We start from the raw sequence: 15,000 nt of genomic DNA on the forward strand, positions 1-15,000 counted from the left end.
TAAATGAAGATCAGCAGTCTGAGGGGCCAAAGGGACTTTCAAATGGTTCTGCTGCTGCATCTGGACCAAACCCATCAGAGTCTGCTCCCAAATCCCTGCATCTGGACCAAACCCACCAGAATCTGCTCCCAAATCCCTGCATCTGGACAACAAACACCAGAATCTGCTCCCATATCCCTGCATCTGGACCAAACCCACCAGAATCTGCTCCCAAATCCCTGCATCTGGACCAAACCCACCAGAATCTGCTCCCAAATCCCTGCATCTGGACAACAAACACCAGAATCTGCTCCCAAATCCCTGCATCTGGACAACAAACACCAGAATCTGCTCCCAAATCCCTGCATCTGGACAACAAACACCAGAATCTGCTCCCAAATCCCTGCATCTGGACAACAAACACCAGAATCTGCTCCCAAATCCCTGCATCTGGACAACAAACACCAGAATCTGCTCCCAAATCCCTGCATCTGGACAACAAACACCAGAATCTGCTCCCAAATCCCTGCATCTGGACAACAAACACCAGAATCTGCTCCCAAATCCCTGCATCTGGACCAAACCCACCAGAATCTGCTCCCAAATCCCTGCATCTGGACAACAAACACCAGAATCTGCTCCCAAATCCCTGCATCTGGACAACAAACACCAGAATCTGCTCCCAAATCCCTGCATCTGGACCAAACCCACCAGAATCTGCTCCCAAATCCCTGCATCTGGACCAAACCCACCAGAATCTGCTCCCAAATCCCTGCATCTGGACCAAACCCACCAGAATCTGCTCCCAAATCCCTGCATCTGGACAACAAACACCAGAATCTGCTCCCAAATCCCTGCATCTGGACAACAAACACCAGAATCTGCTCCCAAATCCCTGCATCTGGACAACAAACACCAGAATCTGCTCCCAAATCCCTGCATCTGGACAACAAACACCAGAATCTGCTCCCAAATCCCTGCATCTGGACCAAACCCACCAGAATCTGCTCCCAAATCCCTGCATCTGGACCAACCCCACCAGAATCTGCTCCCAAATCCCTGCATCTGGACAACAAACACCAGAATCTGCTCCCAAATCCCTGCATCTGGACCAAACCCACCAGAATCTGCTCCCAAATCCCTGCATCTGGACCAAACCCACCAGAATCTGCTCCCAAATCCCTGCATCTGGACCAAACCCACCAGAATCTGCTCCCAAATCCCTGCATCTGGACCAACCCCACCAGAATCTGCTCCCAAATCCCTGCATCTGGACAACAAACACCAGAATCTGCTCCCAAATCCCTGCATCTGGACCAAACCCACCAGAATCTGCTCCCAAATCCCTGCATCTGGACCAAACCCACCAGAATCTGCTCCCAAATCCCTGCATCTGGACAACAAACACCAGAATTGGCTCCCAAATCCCTGCATCTGGACAACAAACACCAGAATCTGCTCCCAAATCCCTGCATCTGGACCAAACCCACCAGAATCTGCTCCCAAATCCCTGCATCTGGACCAAACCCACCAGAATCTGATCTCAAATCCCTGCATCTGGACAACAAACACCATAATCTGCTCCAAAATCCCTGCATCTGGACAACAAACACCAGAATCTGCTCCCAAATCCCTGCATCTGGACCAAACCCACCAGAATCTGCTCCCAAATCCCTGCATCTGGACCAAACTCACCAGAATCTGCTCCCAAATCCCTGCATCTGGACAACAAACACCAGAATCTGCTCCCAAATCCCTGCATCTGGACAACAAACACCAGAATCTTCTCCCAAATCCCTGCATCTGGACAACAAACACCAGAATCTGCTCCCAAATCCCTGCATCTGGACAACAAACACCAGAATCTGCTCCCAAATCCCTGCATCTGGACAACAAACACCAGAATCTGCTCCCAAATCCCTGCATCTGGACAACAAACACCAGAATCTGCTCCCAAATCCCTGCATCTGGACAACAAACACCAGAATCTGCTCCCAAATCCCTGCATCTGGACAACAAACACCAGAATCTGCTCCCAAATCCCTGCATCTGGACAACAAACACCAGAATCTGCTCCCAAATCCCTGCATCTGGACAACAAACACCAGAATCTGCTCCCAAATCCCTGCATCTGGACAACAAACACCAGAATCTGCTCCCAAATCCCTGCATCTGGACAACAAACACAGAATCTGCTCCCAAATCCCTGCATCTGGACAACAAACACCAGAATCTGCTCCCAAATCCCTGCATCTGGACAACAAACACCAGAATCTGCTCCCAAATCCCTGCATCTGGACAACAAACACCAGAATCTGCTCCCAAATCCCTGCATCTGGACAACAAACACCAGAATCTGCTCCCAAATCCCTGCATCTGGACAACAAACACCAGAATCTGCTCCCAAATCCCTGCATCTGGACAACAAACACCAGAATCTGCTCCCAAATCCCTGCATCTGGACAACAAACACCAGAATCTGCTCCCAAATCCCTGCATCTGGACAACAAACACCAGAATCTGCTCCCAAATCCCTGCATCTGGACCAACCCCACCAGAATCTGCTCCCAAATCCCTGCATCTGGACCAACCCCACCAGAATCTGCTCCCAAATCCCTGCATCTGGACCAACCCCACCAGAATCTGCTCCCAAATCCCTGCATCTGGACCAACCCCACCAGAATCTGCTCCCAAATCCCTGCATCTGGACAACAAACACCAGAATCTGCTCCCAAATCCCTGCATCTGGACAACAAACACCAGAATCTGCTCCCAAATCCCTGCATCTGGACAACAAACACCAGAATCTGCTCCCAAATCCCTGGGTTTGGCACCGCGTTAAACGTTTTGGTCTTTTCAAAATGCTGCTGCTTAATTAGCAGTAGAATCCGGAGGGGACTTCTTCTTGGTCTCTAACACTGGTACTTAACTCAATTTGTACTTGGCATGTGTAATGCTAGTAAATGGATATGAAGTTGGTTTCAATAGTCAATTTCAGTTTGGGTACAACTAACTGTCTTGTAAAAACATTACTGTTGATTTTGTGGTTAAACTTAAATAATTAAGATAAACTGATTACTATGCATAACTAACATACTAACCTGTTATATAGTACAGTCATTACAACACTTAAGCTACAGCTACACAATTTAAGTACAGTACTTTAATAAAGCTGTACTACCAAATCCAGCTGCTCTGCAAAACTACAGAATTGTAATGACACAAGTGTAAAGGGATAAAGAATATGTACATAAAGACATATGAGTGTTACTAAACATATTCAAATCAAATCAAGATTGATGGTATTGGATATTATGAGATATTATGGATATTATGGATATTCAAAGAAATTCAAAGAAATACTCAAATCACAAAAGTCTGTGTCTGCTTAATTTAGTAAACAGTTTATTTATTCCTTTACAAAATAGGTACAAATACAGAAGTATGTTTTTCAGAAAACATTTTTTCATATGTACAGAGTTTACCAAAAATAACATAGTCCTAATAAACACATGGTCCTGTAAACAATATTTACAAATGATCCATACATTAAAACATCTTCCAACTGGGTACATCAGTAATCCTTATATTTTGGCTAAAAAGCTGAAGTAGTAGAAATATTCTCCTGTTAATTTATCAAAATCATACAAATAAATTAAAATATTTTTTGAACAAATAGGTATTTTTGTGCTTTTAAATTTAAATTTTTCAACTATAAGTACTTGTGAGATAAAATTGCATTGCCTAAAATGTGGCAAATGAAATGCCAATGAAAAAAAACTCAAAAGAAAAATATATAAATAGTTAAAAAATAAGTTTCCCTTTCAACACCAACTGACAATACTGTTTGATGCTTAAGAAACAGGAACTATTTATTTCTATACATTGGTAACACAGCGTTCTGTTTTTTTCTCATTGTATAAGTAATAAAAAAACTGTATATAATAGTGCTGTTAGAAAGAACTTCAATGAACATTCATTTCAAATGTTGCCCATTCAACAAATAAATGACAAAGCGACACAAGACAGGCTGCATAGAGTCTATTCAAAACCAACCAATAAGAGAAAGGCCATGTTAATAAGAGGATGGTCAGAAACAGGTGACAACACTGAGGCCTTGCAGAGTTGGACCCTAATGACAAGGATCTATAGCTACTGACAGAGAGGCAGTCACCTCCCATCTCTCATTCTAGAGAGAACATAAAAACATACAACTCTAAAAACATTGCAATGTCAATATTAGGCTTAAAGGAAGAATTCTCAAAACTGTACCTCAACAACTGTCCAGCTGCTCACACGTCTGATATGTGTTGTTAATAGTCTTGAAGTGAAACAGAGGAAACCCTAAGATGGGAGCTGCTTGTCGAACGACCATACTGCACTCTGGGCGTCTGCTGAGGGTATGGGCCTGGCTTCACAGAATAAGTTCTTCAGACAACCTAAAGTTTTGTGGAAATGGGCACAAACAATGAGACAGATGGGCAACATCTAAATTCTACAGGGACATCTAGAAAAAAGACTTATCTCTCCGTAAATTGGGTACAGAGAGACTACTGTGCATTGCTCAATGAGGGTGACTGGCCAGAATCCACCATATTGGTGGACTGTGGTAACTCTGACCATTGTTATTATTGACCTGTTGGATTGGATAAGACTATCTGCATTAAAATAAAGTTTATAAAGTGAAAAAGAATACAATTTTTCCTAATGACAGTTAAATGTTACCTTGCAGATATTTTCCATTTGTTCATGTTTTTTAATTGTACTGTATGTAAATTACAAAGTATTTTTGTCTGTAATGTCTTTTTCGTTTTGTGTCGGACCCCAGGTAGACTAGCTGTCGTCATGGCGTCAGATAATGGGGATCCAAATAAAATAACATCATAACACATTTCAATGCACATGATTTTACAGAATATCTCAGTACTGAGTAATTAACATTACATGTGGTAAAAATATCATACATGCTGTTTAAAAGTATTCAAAATGACTATTTACATTTAAAGAGCTCGATTTCTGTTATGCTGTAATCCATTTTCTGAAGATAAACTTTCCAAAGAGCTGCTCTGGTAAGTTTCTGGTATAAAGAATCAGACCACTCTATGACTTGTTAGTTTTGTGTGACCATATTCACTGAACTTTGTTCAACAAATAAGTTCTAGAGAATATTGTAGGCTGTATTAAGTTCAGAATATGATTTTTTTAAAGAAAATCACTTTGAGATGGTTCATTCAGTATTTCGCCTGGGACATCAAATTTACAACTGACATGGAAAAAGTACTGGCTCAGGTCCTTAGACACAAAACCCCATTTCTCCTTAAAAACCCAGTCCCAATAATACCCAAGGAGTTTGCATCACCATGGCCTTAAAGTCAACACTAAATACATATACACTGAGTGTACAAAACATTAAGAACACCTACTCTTTCCATGGCATAGACTGACCAGGTGACTCCAGGTGAAAGCTATGATTCCTTATTGATGTCACTTGTTAAATCCACTTCAATCAGTTTAGATGAAGGGGAGGAGACAGGTTAAAGAAGGATTTTTGAGACATGGATTGTGTATGTGTGCCATTCAGAGGGTGAATGGTCAAAACAAAAGATTTAAGTGCCTTTGAACAGGGTATGGTAGTAGGTCCCAGGCGCACCGGTTTATGTCAAGAACTGCAACGCTGCCGGGTTTTTCACACTCAACAGTTTCCCGTGTGTATCAAGAATGGTCCACCACCAAAAGGACATCCAGCCAACTTGACACAACTGTGGGAAGCATTGGAGTCAACATGGGCCAGCATCCCTGTGGAATACTTTCGACACCTTGTAGAGTCAAGACCCGGACAAACTGAGTTGTTCTGGGGGCAAAAGTGAAATATTAGGAAGGTGTTCTTAATGTTTGGTACTCAGTGTATTTATCATGAAGCTAAAACAGATAAAGACACATACAATATGTTTTAGTGAGTTTTTTCTCTCGCCTTTAAATCAAAAGCTACGTTATTATCAACATCACAACAGACACTGAGCTGAAACATCTGACCCGATTGAAGGCACATTGCAGGGGTAGAAGGAGACGGTAAGGGAGAGAGAGGAGGGTGCTGGGAGAGAGAGGAGGGTGCTACTTGAGCAGAGCCCGGTAGAGCAGAAGTGAGTGGGCTGTCTCTCTCTCCTGCTCCATGTAGAAGATGAAGTCCCTGAGATTGACGCGGGTGACGCGTTGACGTTGCCGCTGTGACGACGTGGAGGGGGAGGAGGCGGCACCCGGCGACCCCACTGAGCTGCCTGATACCTGGGGAGAGAGAGAGAGAGAGGACAGGGGTGAGTCCTGGGACAACAGATCCATCTCAACATCATGTACACCTGAGGACAGAGAGAGGAGAGGGGCAGAGGGTCTGCTCCAAGGCAAGCGGCTGTAGGTGGCTGGTAAGAATTAAATAACCAATTAAAGTTAAAAATGTTAGAAAGAGATGAAAGAGAGAGGGGACAGAGAGAAGAGACAGAAAGAAGAGACAGAGAGAAGAGCAAGAGAGAAGAGACAGAGATAAGAGACAGAGAGAAGAGCAAGAGAGAAGAGACAGAGAGAGGGGACAGAGAGAAGAGACAGAGAGAAGAGCAAGAGAGAAGAGACAGAGAGAGGGGACAGAGAGAAGAGACAGAGAGAAGAGACAGAGAGAAGAGCAAGAGAGAAGAGACAGGAGAGGGGACAGAGAGAAGAGACAGAGAGAAGAGCAAGAGAGAAGAGACAGAGAGAGGGGACAGAGAGAAGAGCCAGAGAGAAGAGCAAGAGAGAAGAGACAGAGAGAAGAGACAGAGAGAAGAGCAAGAGAGAAGAGACAGAGAGAGGGGACAGAGAGAAGAGCAAGAGAGAAGAGACAGAGAGAGGGGACAGAGAGAGGGGACAGAGTGAGGGGAAAGAGAGAGGGGACAGAGAGAAGAGCCAGGGAGAAGATACAGAGAGAAGAGCCAGGGAGAAGAGACAGAGAGAAGAGACAGAGAGAAGAGCAAGAGAGAAGAGACAGAGAGAGGGGACAGAAAGAGGGGACAGAGAGAAGAGACAGAGAGAGGGGACAGAGAGAAGAGACAGAGGGGACAGAGAGAAGAGACAGAGAGAAGAGCCAGAGAGAAGTGCCAGGGAGAAGAGCAAGAGAGAAGAGCCAGAGAGAAGAGACAGAGAGAAGAGACAGAGAGAGGGGAAGGTAAAGTAAGTAAGGGACAACATATCTCTAACATCAATATCATCCAATCATGACAAGGCTTTCAATACTGTGAACGCCTCAGGCGTTTGGAAATTGCCTTTCTGAGGTCTTGGCTGATTTCTTTGATTTCAAGTTGTCAAGCACTGCTCTGTGTCTAAGTCACCCAACCGGTTGAAGATATACTTTGACTGTTTCCCATGTCTAAAAATGAACACATCCTTGTTAGACAGGAAATATTTGAGTAATGCATATAGGCTAGCCTCTCTCAACAATTAGGCACATACACTTCATTCAAATCAAATGTTTTTTGTCACATGCGCCGAATAGAACAGGTGTAGACCTTACAGTGAAATGCTTACTTACAGGCTCTAAATGCCCACTCAGCCATTTCCGTGAGGAACTCCCCATAACACCCTCCCACAAATACATTGATTGCACCACTCTATAAACACACAGTTGTATAGACAGAGCCTAATACCAAGCACATGAAAGGTATGGATTTACAGGACCCAAGACTACAGTGCAGTTGTACAAACTCACCCTATAGACTTTGTATCCATGACAGTATCTAGCTTCAAATACCCTGCAAACCCCTGTAGAGTAATGGTGGCCACAGCCTCCCCGTAGTCTCAAGGTGCTCTCAATCAGGGACAACGATAAACAGCTGTCTCTGATTGAGTACCAGGCCAAAACAGAAATCCCAAAACATAAAAAAGGAACATCCAAATAGAACCTTATTCCCTATAGAGTGCACTATAGTACACATAGAGCTCTGGTCAAAAGTTATTCCCTATAGAGTGCACTATAGTACTCATAGGGCTGTGGTCAAAAGTTATTCCCTATAGAGTGCACTATAGTACTCATAGGGCTGTGGTCAAAGAGTTATTCCCATATAGAGTGCACTATAGTACTCAAGGGCTGTGGTCAAAATTATTCCCTATAGAGTGCACTATAGACTCATGGGCTGTGGTCAAAAGTTATTCCCTATAGAGTGCACTATAGTACTCATAGGGCTGTGGTCAAAAGTTATTCCCTATAGAGTGCACTATAGTACTCATAGGGCTGTGGTCAAAAGTTATTCCCTATAGAGTGCACTATAGTACTCATAGGGCTGTGGTCAAAAGTTATTCCCTATAGAGTGCACTATAGTACACATAGAGCTCTGGTCAAAAGTTATTCCCTAAAGAGTGCACTTTAGTACACATAGAGCTCTGGTCAAAAGTTATTCCCTATAGAGTGCACTATAGTACTCATAGGGCTCTGATCAAAAGTTATTCCCTAAAGAGTGCACCATAGTACTTTGGTCAAAAGTTATTCCCTATAGAGTGCACTATAGTACTTTGGTCAAAAGTTATTCCCTATAGAGTGCACTATAGTACACATAGAGCTCTGGTCAAAAGTTATTCCCTATAGAGTGCACTATAGTACTCACAGAGCTCTGGTCAAAAGTTATTCCCTATAGAGTGCACTATAGTACACAGAGCTCTGGTCAAAAGTTATTCCCTATAGAGTGCACTATAGTACTTTGGTCAAAAGTTATTCCCTATAGAGTACACTATAGTACACATAGAGCTCTGGTCAAAAGTTATTCCCAATAGAGTGCACTATAGTACTTTGGTCAAAAGTTATTCCCTATAGAGTGCACTATAGTACTTTGGTCAAAAGTTATTCCCTATAGAGTGCACTATAGTACTTTGGTCAAAAGTTATTCCCTATAGAGTGCACCATAGTACTCTGGTCAAAAGTTATTCCCTATAGAGTGCACTATAGTACACATAGAGCTCTGATCAAAAGTTATTCCCTAAAGAGTGCACTATAGTACTCTGGTCAAAAGTTATTCCCTATTGAGTGCACTATAGTACTCTGGTCAAAAGCTATTCCCTAAAGAGTGCACTATAGTACTCTGGTCAAAAGTTATTCCCTATAGAGTGCACTACAGTACTCATAGGGCTCTGGTCAAAAGTTATTCCCTATAGAGTGCACTATAGTACTCATAGAGCTCTGGTCAAAAGTTATTCCCTATAGAGTGCACTATAGTACTCATATGGCTCTGGAAAAAAGTAGTGCTCTATATAGGGAATAGAGTTCCATTTGTCCCTTCCATGTCTCCCTCCACACATCTGTTCCTGTCAGTGATGTTGACAAGTCGGGAGGGCCAGTCGGGGTGGAGGTGCACACGGGACAGGCCTCCGTCTGTCACCTCCGCCCCCAGGGTCCTCACTGGGAAGGAGTGCCCCTACCCTCACCCTGCCTGGCTCATCAGGCCAATCACGACTGACCACAGGTGAAAGATGGGCCTGCCCGCTGCCATGCCAATTACTGCCACTCACCCCACCGCCCTGCGACACAGCAACACACTCCACCAATCAAAGCCATCCATCCACCTGGACAGACGGGTGGGGGGGGGCTGGCGTGGAGTGGTGAGGTGGGGATGGGCAGTAGCCCTGGACATCACTACAAGCCCCCTGGCCTCGTGGTCTGGAGCTCCCATAATGCCTCACTCAGCTCCTGTGCGGACCCAGTTCACCTCAGCCTGGGTAAGTGATCCAAATACAGGGAGAAAGGTCAGCCTGCTGCCAGCGAGCCAAGCTGATTTCACTTAGCTAACGCAGCAGCGTCGCAGGCAGCCTCTTCTCTTCCTCCTCCCCTCATCTTAATAAGCCTGCAACCTGCCAGCAACCCAAACACACGGTCTGTTGTTGTCTGTATCTATGGAGACCAATCCCTCTTTCAAATGCATGTTGACTCATGTTAAGGGGGAAAATAGGAAAATACACTCACAAACACAAAACAAAGCAGATGGCTGAGTGTCAGATATAAGGAGAGGCGAGAAGTCAAAACACCACGCTTATCCCGTCAAACAGCAATTATATAGTAATGGTGTCTGACATTAAATGAACGGCAGAATGGCACGCTTCGTAAGGTCACCGTGGAGAGAGAGAGACAGACAGAGAGAGTTCGTCTTTGCAAAATCGTCTTTGCTGCTGAGAAAGATCCACGAGGCAAAAAGCAGCATCTGTCATTTTATCTGTGATGGGTGCTGCGAGGCATTATGTCACATGACATATCCATCCTGCAACACACACAGCGATACCTCAATACATCCTTTCAGACGTTCCAGTTGTTTGGTGCCCTGAGACACACAGACAGACAGAGCTGTGGAGAACCTGAGGAGAGGACAGGGGGCTGAGAGGAGAGGTGACTATAGAGACTGGATACTCTAGAGAAGGGCCCCAGTCCGTTAACACTGGCTACAGCCCTTACCTCCTCACATCCACACTCTAACAGGACAGTGTGCTAATTGGATAGACAGACTGGCTGGGAGGGACCAGGGAGCCTGGGTGAGCATGTACATGCAGAAACACACAACTGACATGATGTGCATAGTGTTCACTCAGTATCATTATGGCGCCTACATATTTCAGCACACAAACTGATCAGGAAGACAGCAAGGGGATGCTTACCCTCATTTAGATATTTAACCTCCATACACTGCTGTGTTATTCACTCATTACTATAGGATAGTATCTATACCATAAAGGGAGGATTTCTTTCTTCCACAGTAAGGAAATGGTGAGCTCAGGTCAGTCTACCTTCAATATATTCTATCTTCCCTAATCTACTGTTCAACCTTGGGTGCAGAGAAAGCCACGATTAGTCCCCACTTTACTAAATTTACTCTTGATTAATAATGTATGTTCTCTCTCTCTCTCTCCTCTCCTCTCCTCTCTTCCCCTTCCTCTCTCTCTCTCTCTCTCTCCTCTCCTCTCCTCTCCTCTCTTCCCCTTCCTCCCCTCTCCTCTCCTGGCTAATTGTCTGGTGGTGTTGAAGCTCCTAGGTGTCTTAGGAATTAGCATTTGGTCCTTTATTGTTAAGGGTCTTTCTGCTGATCAGCAGCTTTGAACTTGAGTGGCACTGGGCCTTGATGCTGGAGCCAATATTGGATTTGGCTCAGGTCACACCTTAGGGCTGAGGGTTAATGGCCCACTTTTCCTGGCATACACACAGCTCTACACAGCCCATAGAGGGTTGGTTGGCCCTGCAGAGCCAATACTGCTGGATCAGCACTCTGTAGAGAGGAGAGGAGGCTGCAGACAGGGGATGGGAAGAGGAGGAGATTGCAGACAGGGGGCTGGGAAAAGAGGAGGCTGCAGACATGGGATGGGAAAAGAGGAGGCTGCAGACAGGGGGCTGGGAAAAGAGGAGGCTGCAGACAGGGGGCTGGGAAAAGAGGAGGCTGCAGACATGGGATGGGAAAAGAGGAGGCTGCAGACAGGGGGCTGGGAAAAGAGGAGGCTGCAGACAGGGGGCTGGGAAAGGAGGAGGCTGCAGACAGGGGATGGGAAAAGAGGAGGCTGCAGACATGGGCTGGGAAAAGAGGAGGCTGCAGACAGGGGATGGGAAAAGAGGAGGCTGCAGACAGGGGGATGGGAAAGAGGAGGCTGCAGACAGGGGGATGGGAAAAGAGGAGGCTGCAGACAGGGGATGGGAAAAGAGGAGGCTGCAGACAGGGGGATGGGAAAAGAGGAGGCTGCAGACAGGGGGCTGGGAAAAGAGGAGGCTGCAGACAGGGGATGGGAAAGAGGAGGCTGCAGACATGGGCTGGGAAAAGAGTAGGCTGCAGACAGGGGATGGGAAAAGAGGAGGCTGCAGACATGGGCTGGGAAAAGAGGAGGCTGCAGACAGGGGATGGGAAAAGAGGAGGCTGCAGACAGGGGATGGGAAAAGAGGAGGCTGCAGACATGGGCTGGGAAAAGAGGAGGCTGCAGACAGGGGATGGGAAAAGAGGAGGCTGCAGACATGGGCTGGGAAAAGAGGAGGCTGCAGACAGGGGATGGGAAAAGAGGAGGCTGCAGACAGGGGATGGGAAAAGAGGAGGCTGCAGACAGGGGGATGGGAAAAGAGGAGGCTGCAGACAGGGGGATGGGAAAAGAGGAGGCTGCAGACAGGGGGATGGGAAAATAGGAGGCTGCAGACAGGGGGCTGGGAAAAGAGGAGGCTGCAGACAGGGGATGGGAAAAGAGGAGGCTGCAGACAGGGGGCTGGGAAAAGAGGAGGCTGCAGACAGGGGATGGGGAAATAAGAGGCTGCAGACAGGGGGATGGGAAAAGAGGAGGCTGCAGACAGGGGATGGGAAAAGAGGAGGCTGCAGACATGGGATGGGAAAAGAGGAGGCTGCAGCAGACATGGGATGGGAAAAGAGGAGGCTGCAGACATGGGATGGGAAAAGAGGAGGCTGCAGACAGGGGGCTGGGAAAAGAGGAGGTTGCAGACAGGGGGCTGGGAAAAGAGGAGGCTGCAGACAGGGGATGGGAAAATAGGAGGCTGCAGACATGGGATGGGAAAAGAGGAGGCTGCAGCAGACATGGGATGGGAAAAGAGGAGGCTGCAGACATGGGATGGGAAAAGAGGAGGCTGCAGACAGGGGGCTGGGAAAAGAGGAGGTTGCAGACAGGGGATGGGAAAAGAGGAGGCTGCAGACATGGGATGGGAAAAGAGGAGGCTGCAGACAGGGGGCTGGGAAAAGAGGAGGTTGCAGACAGGGGGCTGGGAGGAGAGGAGGCTGCAGACATGGGATGGGGAAAGGGAGGTTGCAGACAGGGGCTGGGAAAAGAGGAGGCTGCAGACATGGGATGGGAAAAGAGGAGGCTGCAGACAGGGGCTGGGAAAAGAGGAGGTTGCAGACAGGGGGCTGGGAGGAGAGGAGGCTACAGGTAGGGGGCTGGGAGGAGAGGGCTACAGGTAGGGGCTGGGAGGAGAGGAGGCTGCAGACATGGGATGGGAAAAGAGGAGGCTGCAGACATGGGATGGGAAAAGAGGAGGCTGCAGACAGGGGCTGGGAGGAGAGGAGGCTACAGGTAGGGGGCTGGGAGGAGAGGAGGCTGCAGGTAGGGGGCTGGGAGGAGAGGAGGCTGCAGACAGGGGGCCGGGAGGAGAGGAGGCTACAGTCAGGGGCTGGGAGGAGAGGAGGCTGCAGACAGGGGGCTGGGAGGAGAGGAGGCTGCAGACATGGGGCTGGGAGGAGAGGAGGCTGCAGACAGGGGCTGGGAGGAGAGGAGGCTGCAGACAGGGGCTGGGAGGAGAGGAGGCTGCAGACATGGGGCTGGGAGGAGAGGAGGCTGCAGACATGGGGTGGGAGGAGAGGAGGCTGCAGACATGGGGCTGGGAGGAGGGAGGCTACAGACAGGGGCTGGGAGGAGAGGAGGCTACAGACAGGGGTGGGAGGAGAGGAGGCTGCAGACATGGGGCTGGGAGGAGAGGAGGCTGCAGACAGGGGGCTGGGAGGAGAGGAGGCTGCAGACAGGGGGTGGGAGGAGAGGAGGCTGCAGAAATGGGGCTGGGAGGAGAGGAGGCTGCAGACAGGGGGCTGGGAGGAGAGGAGGCTGCAGATATGGGGCTGGGAGGAGAGGAGGCTGCAGACAGGGGCTGGGAGGAGAGGAGGCTGCAGACATGGGGCTGGGAGGAGAGGAGGCTGCAGACAGGGGCTGGGAGGAGAGGAGGCTGCAGATATGGGGCTGGGAGGAGAGGAGGCTGCAGACATGGGGCTGGGAGGAGAGGAGGCTGCAGACAGGGGCTGGGAGGAGAGGAGGCTGCAGACATGGGGCTGGGAAGAGAGGAGGCTGCAGACAGGGGTCTGGGAGGAGAGGAGGATACAGACACACGCGTACACACACAGACAGACAAAAGTGCATATGCACACAGCAGTCTGCACAGTTTCTCCAACATGGGAAAGTCATCTAATGTGTGTGTTTCACATTCTGGGAAAAAATCTGTAAGGTCAAGAAATAGCTTGGCTATGTGGGCTGTATGTACATATTAACCTATAAACTTACATGTTAAACCATCTCTTTCCACATGTTCATAAAGCCTGAACCTCAAGGCAACAAAAAAAATCTCTGACTTACAAACAGACTTACAACGAAACCTCTTTATTGACAAGCTAAACCAGGAGTTAATGTGACAAGGCACAACCAGACATTAACAGTACAACAGTCAATCAACAGTCAATCTAATGGGGGACCAGTGGTCAGACGGTGGTGAAAGGGTGAGTGAGGGTGTTAGTCCCTCTTAGTCAAAGAGCCCGACCCGCCGCCCTGCTCTGTGAAGTTAGGAAAGGCCCTCCCATCACCACCGTACCGACTGACTGACTGACTGTGTGCCAGGAACACAAAGCTTTCCCACATGTTCACCTCCACGCTGCATTTCATCCAGGGAACGCTCCTCTCCTCCACTCTTCCCTCCCTCCCTCAGTTCTGTTTATAGTGTGTAGCCCAGCCGTGGGAGTGCAGTCCCTCTCTCCCACGCTCTGTCTCCGTCTGCCACACAGCCTCTCTCTCTCCCTACGGCAGCCATTAATCAGCAACAGAGCCCCTCTCTCTTTCTCTCCCTCCATTTCTTTCTCCCTCTCTCTCACCCACTCTTTTCTCTGTCCCCATCTCCCTCTATCTTTCTTTCTTTCTCTCCCCTATACGCCCACAGACATGCTGGATGAGGCCATTTTGAAAGAGTTAACAGATGTCGGCTGATTTGCCCCGGGCCTTTTGACATCGCCCAAGTGATGTATTTGATGTGGAGTTTATTCAGCTCTAATAAACGTATAAAGAATTAGAATAATAATTCACAGATGTACCATACACCAGATTATATGCCGGAGCCACTCTTTGAACCACGAAGAGAAGGCAAGCCAAGATTAACAGAACCAGGGGAGGGGATGAAAAGGCTTTGGTTCAGTCTGCTGGTAATCAGGGGGTCAGGATGGGAGAGAGGACAGAGGAAGACTGGACTAATACTGCAGGTTTATGTTCAGACTCGTACACAGATTGCCCTTTATC

The 15,000-nt window shown here is 47.6% G+C and overlaps 1 protein-coding gene across 1 annotated transcript in view; it reads right to left on the bottom strand.

Annotated features, from left to right (window-relative positions):
* Positions 1–4,693: 4,693 nt before the first annotated feature.
* Positions 4,694–15,000, bottom strand: part of LOC135565610 (transcription initiation factor TFIID subunit 4-like) — a 32,719-nt gene continuing 22,412 nt past the window's right edge. Inside the window, exon 2 of the mRNA XM_065013171.1 lies at positions 4,694–6,261. Within this exon, the coding sequence (XP_064869243.1) occupies positions 6,091–6,261 (171 nt within the window). The 3' untranslated portion in view covers positions 4,694–6,090. The remainder of the gene's footprint in view (positions 6,262–15,000) is intronic.

Source organism: Oncorhynchus nerka, linkage group LG28 (genome assembly GCF_034236695.1).
Source record: "Oncorhynchus nerka isolate Pitt River linkage group LG28, Oner_Uvic_2.0, whole genome shotgun sequence".
Lineage (NCBI taxonomy): Eukaryota > Metazoa > Chordata > Actinopteri > Salmoniformes > Salmonidae > Oncorhynchus > Oncorhynchus nerka.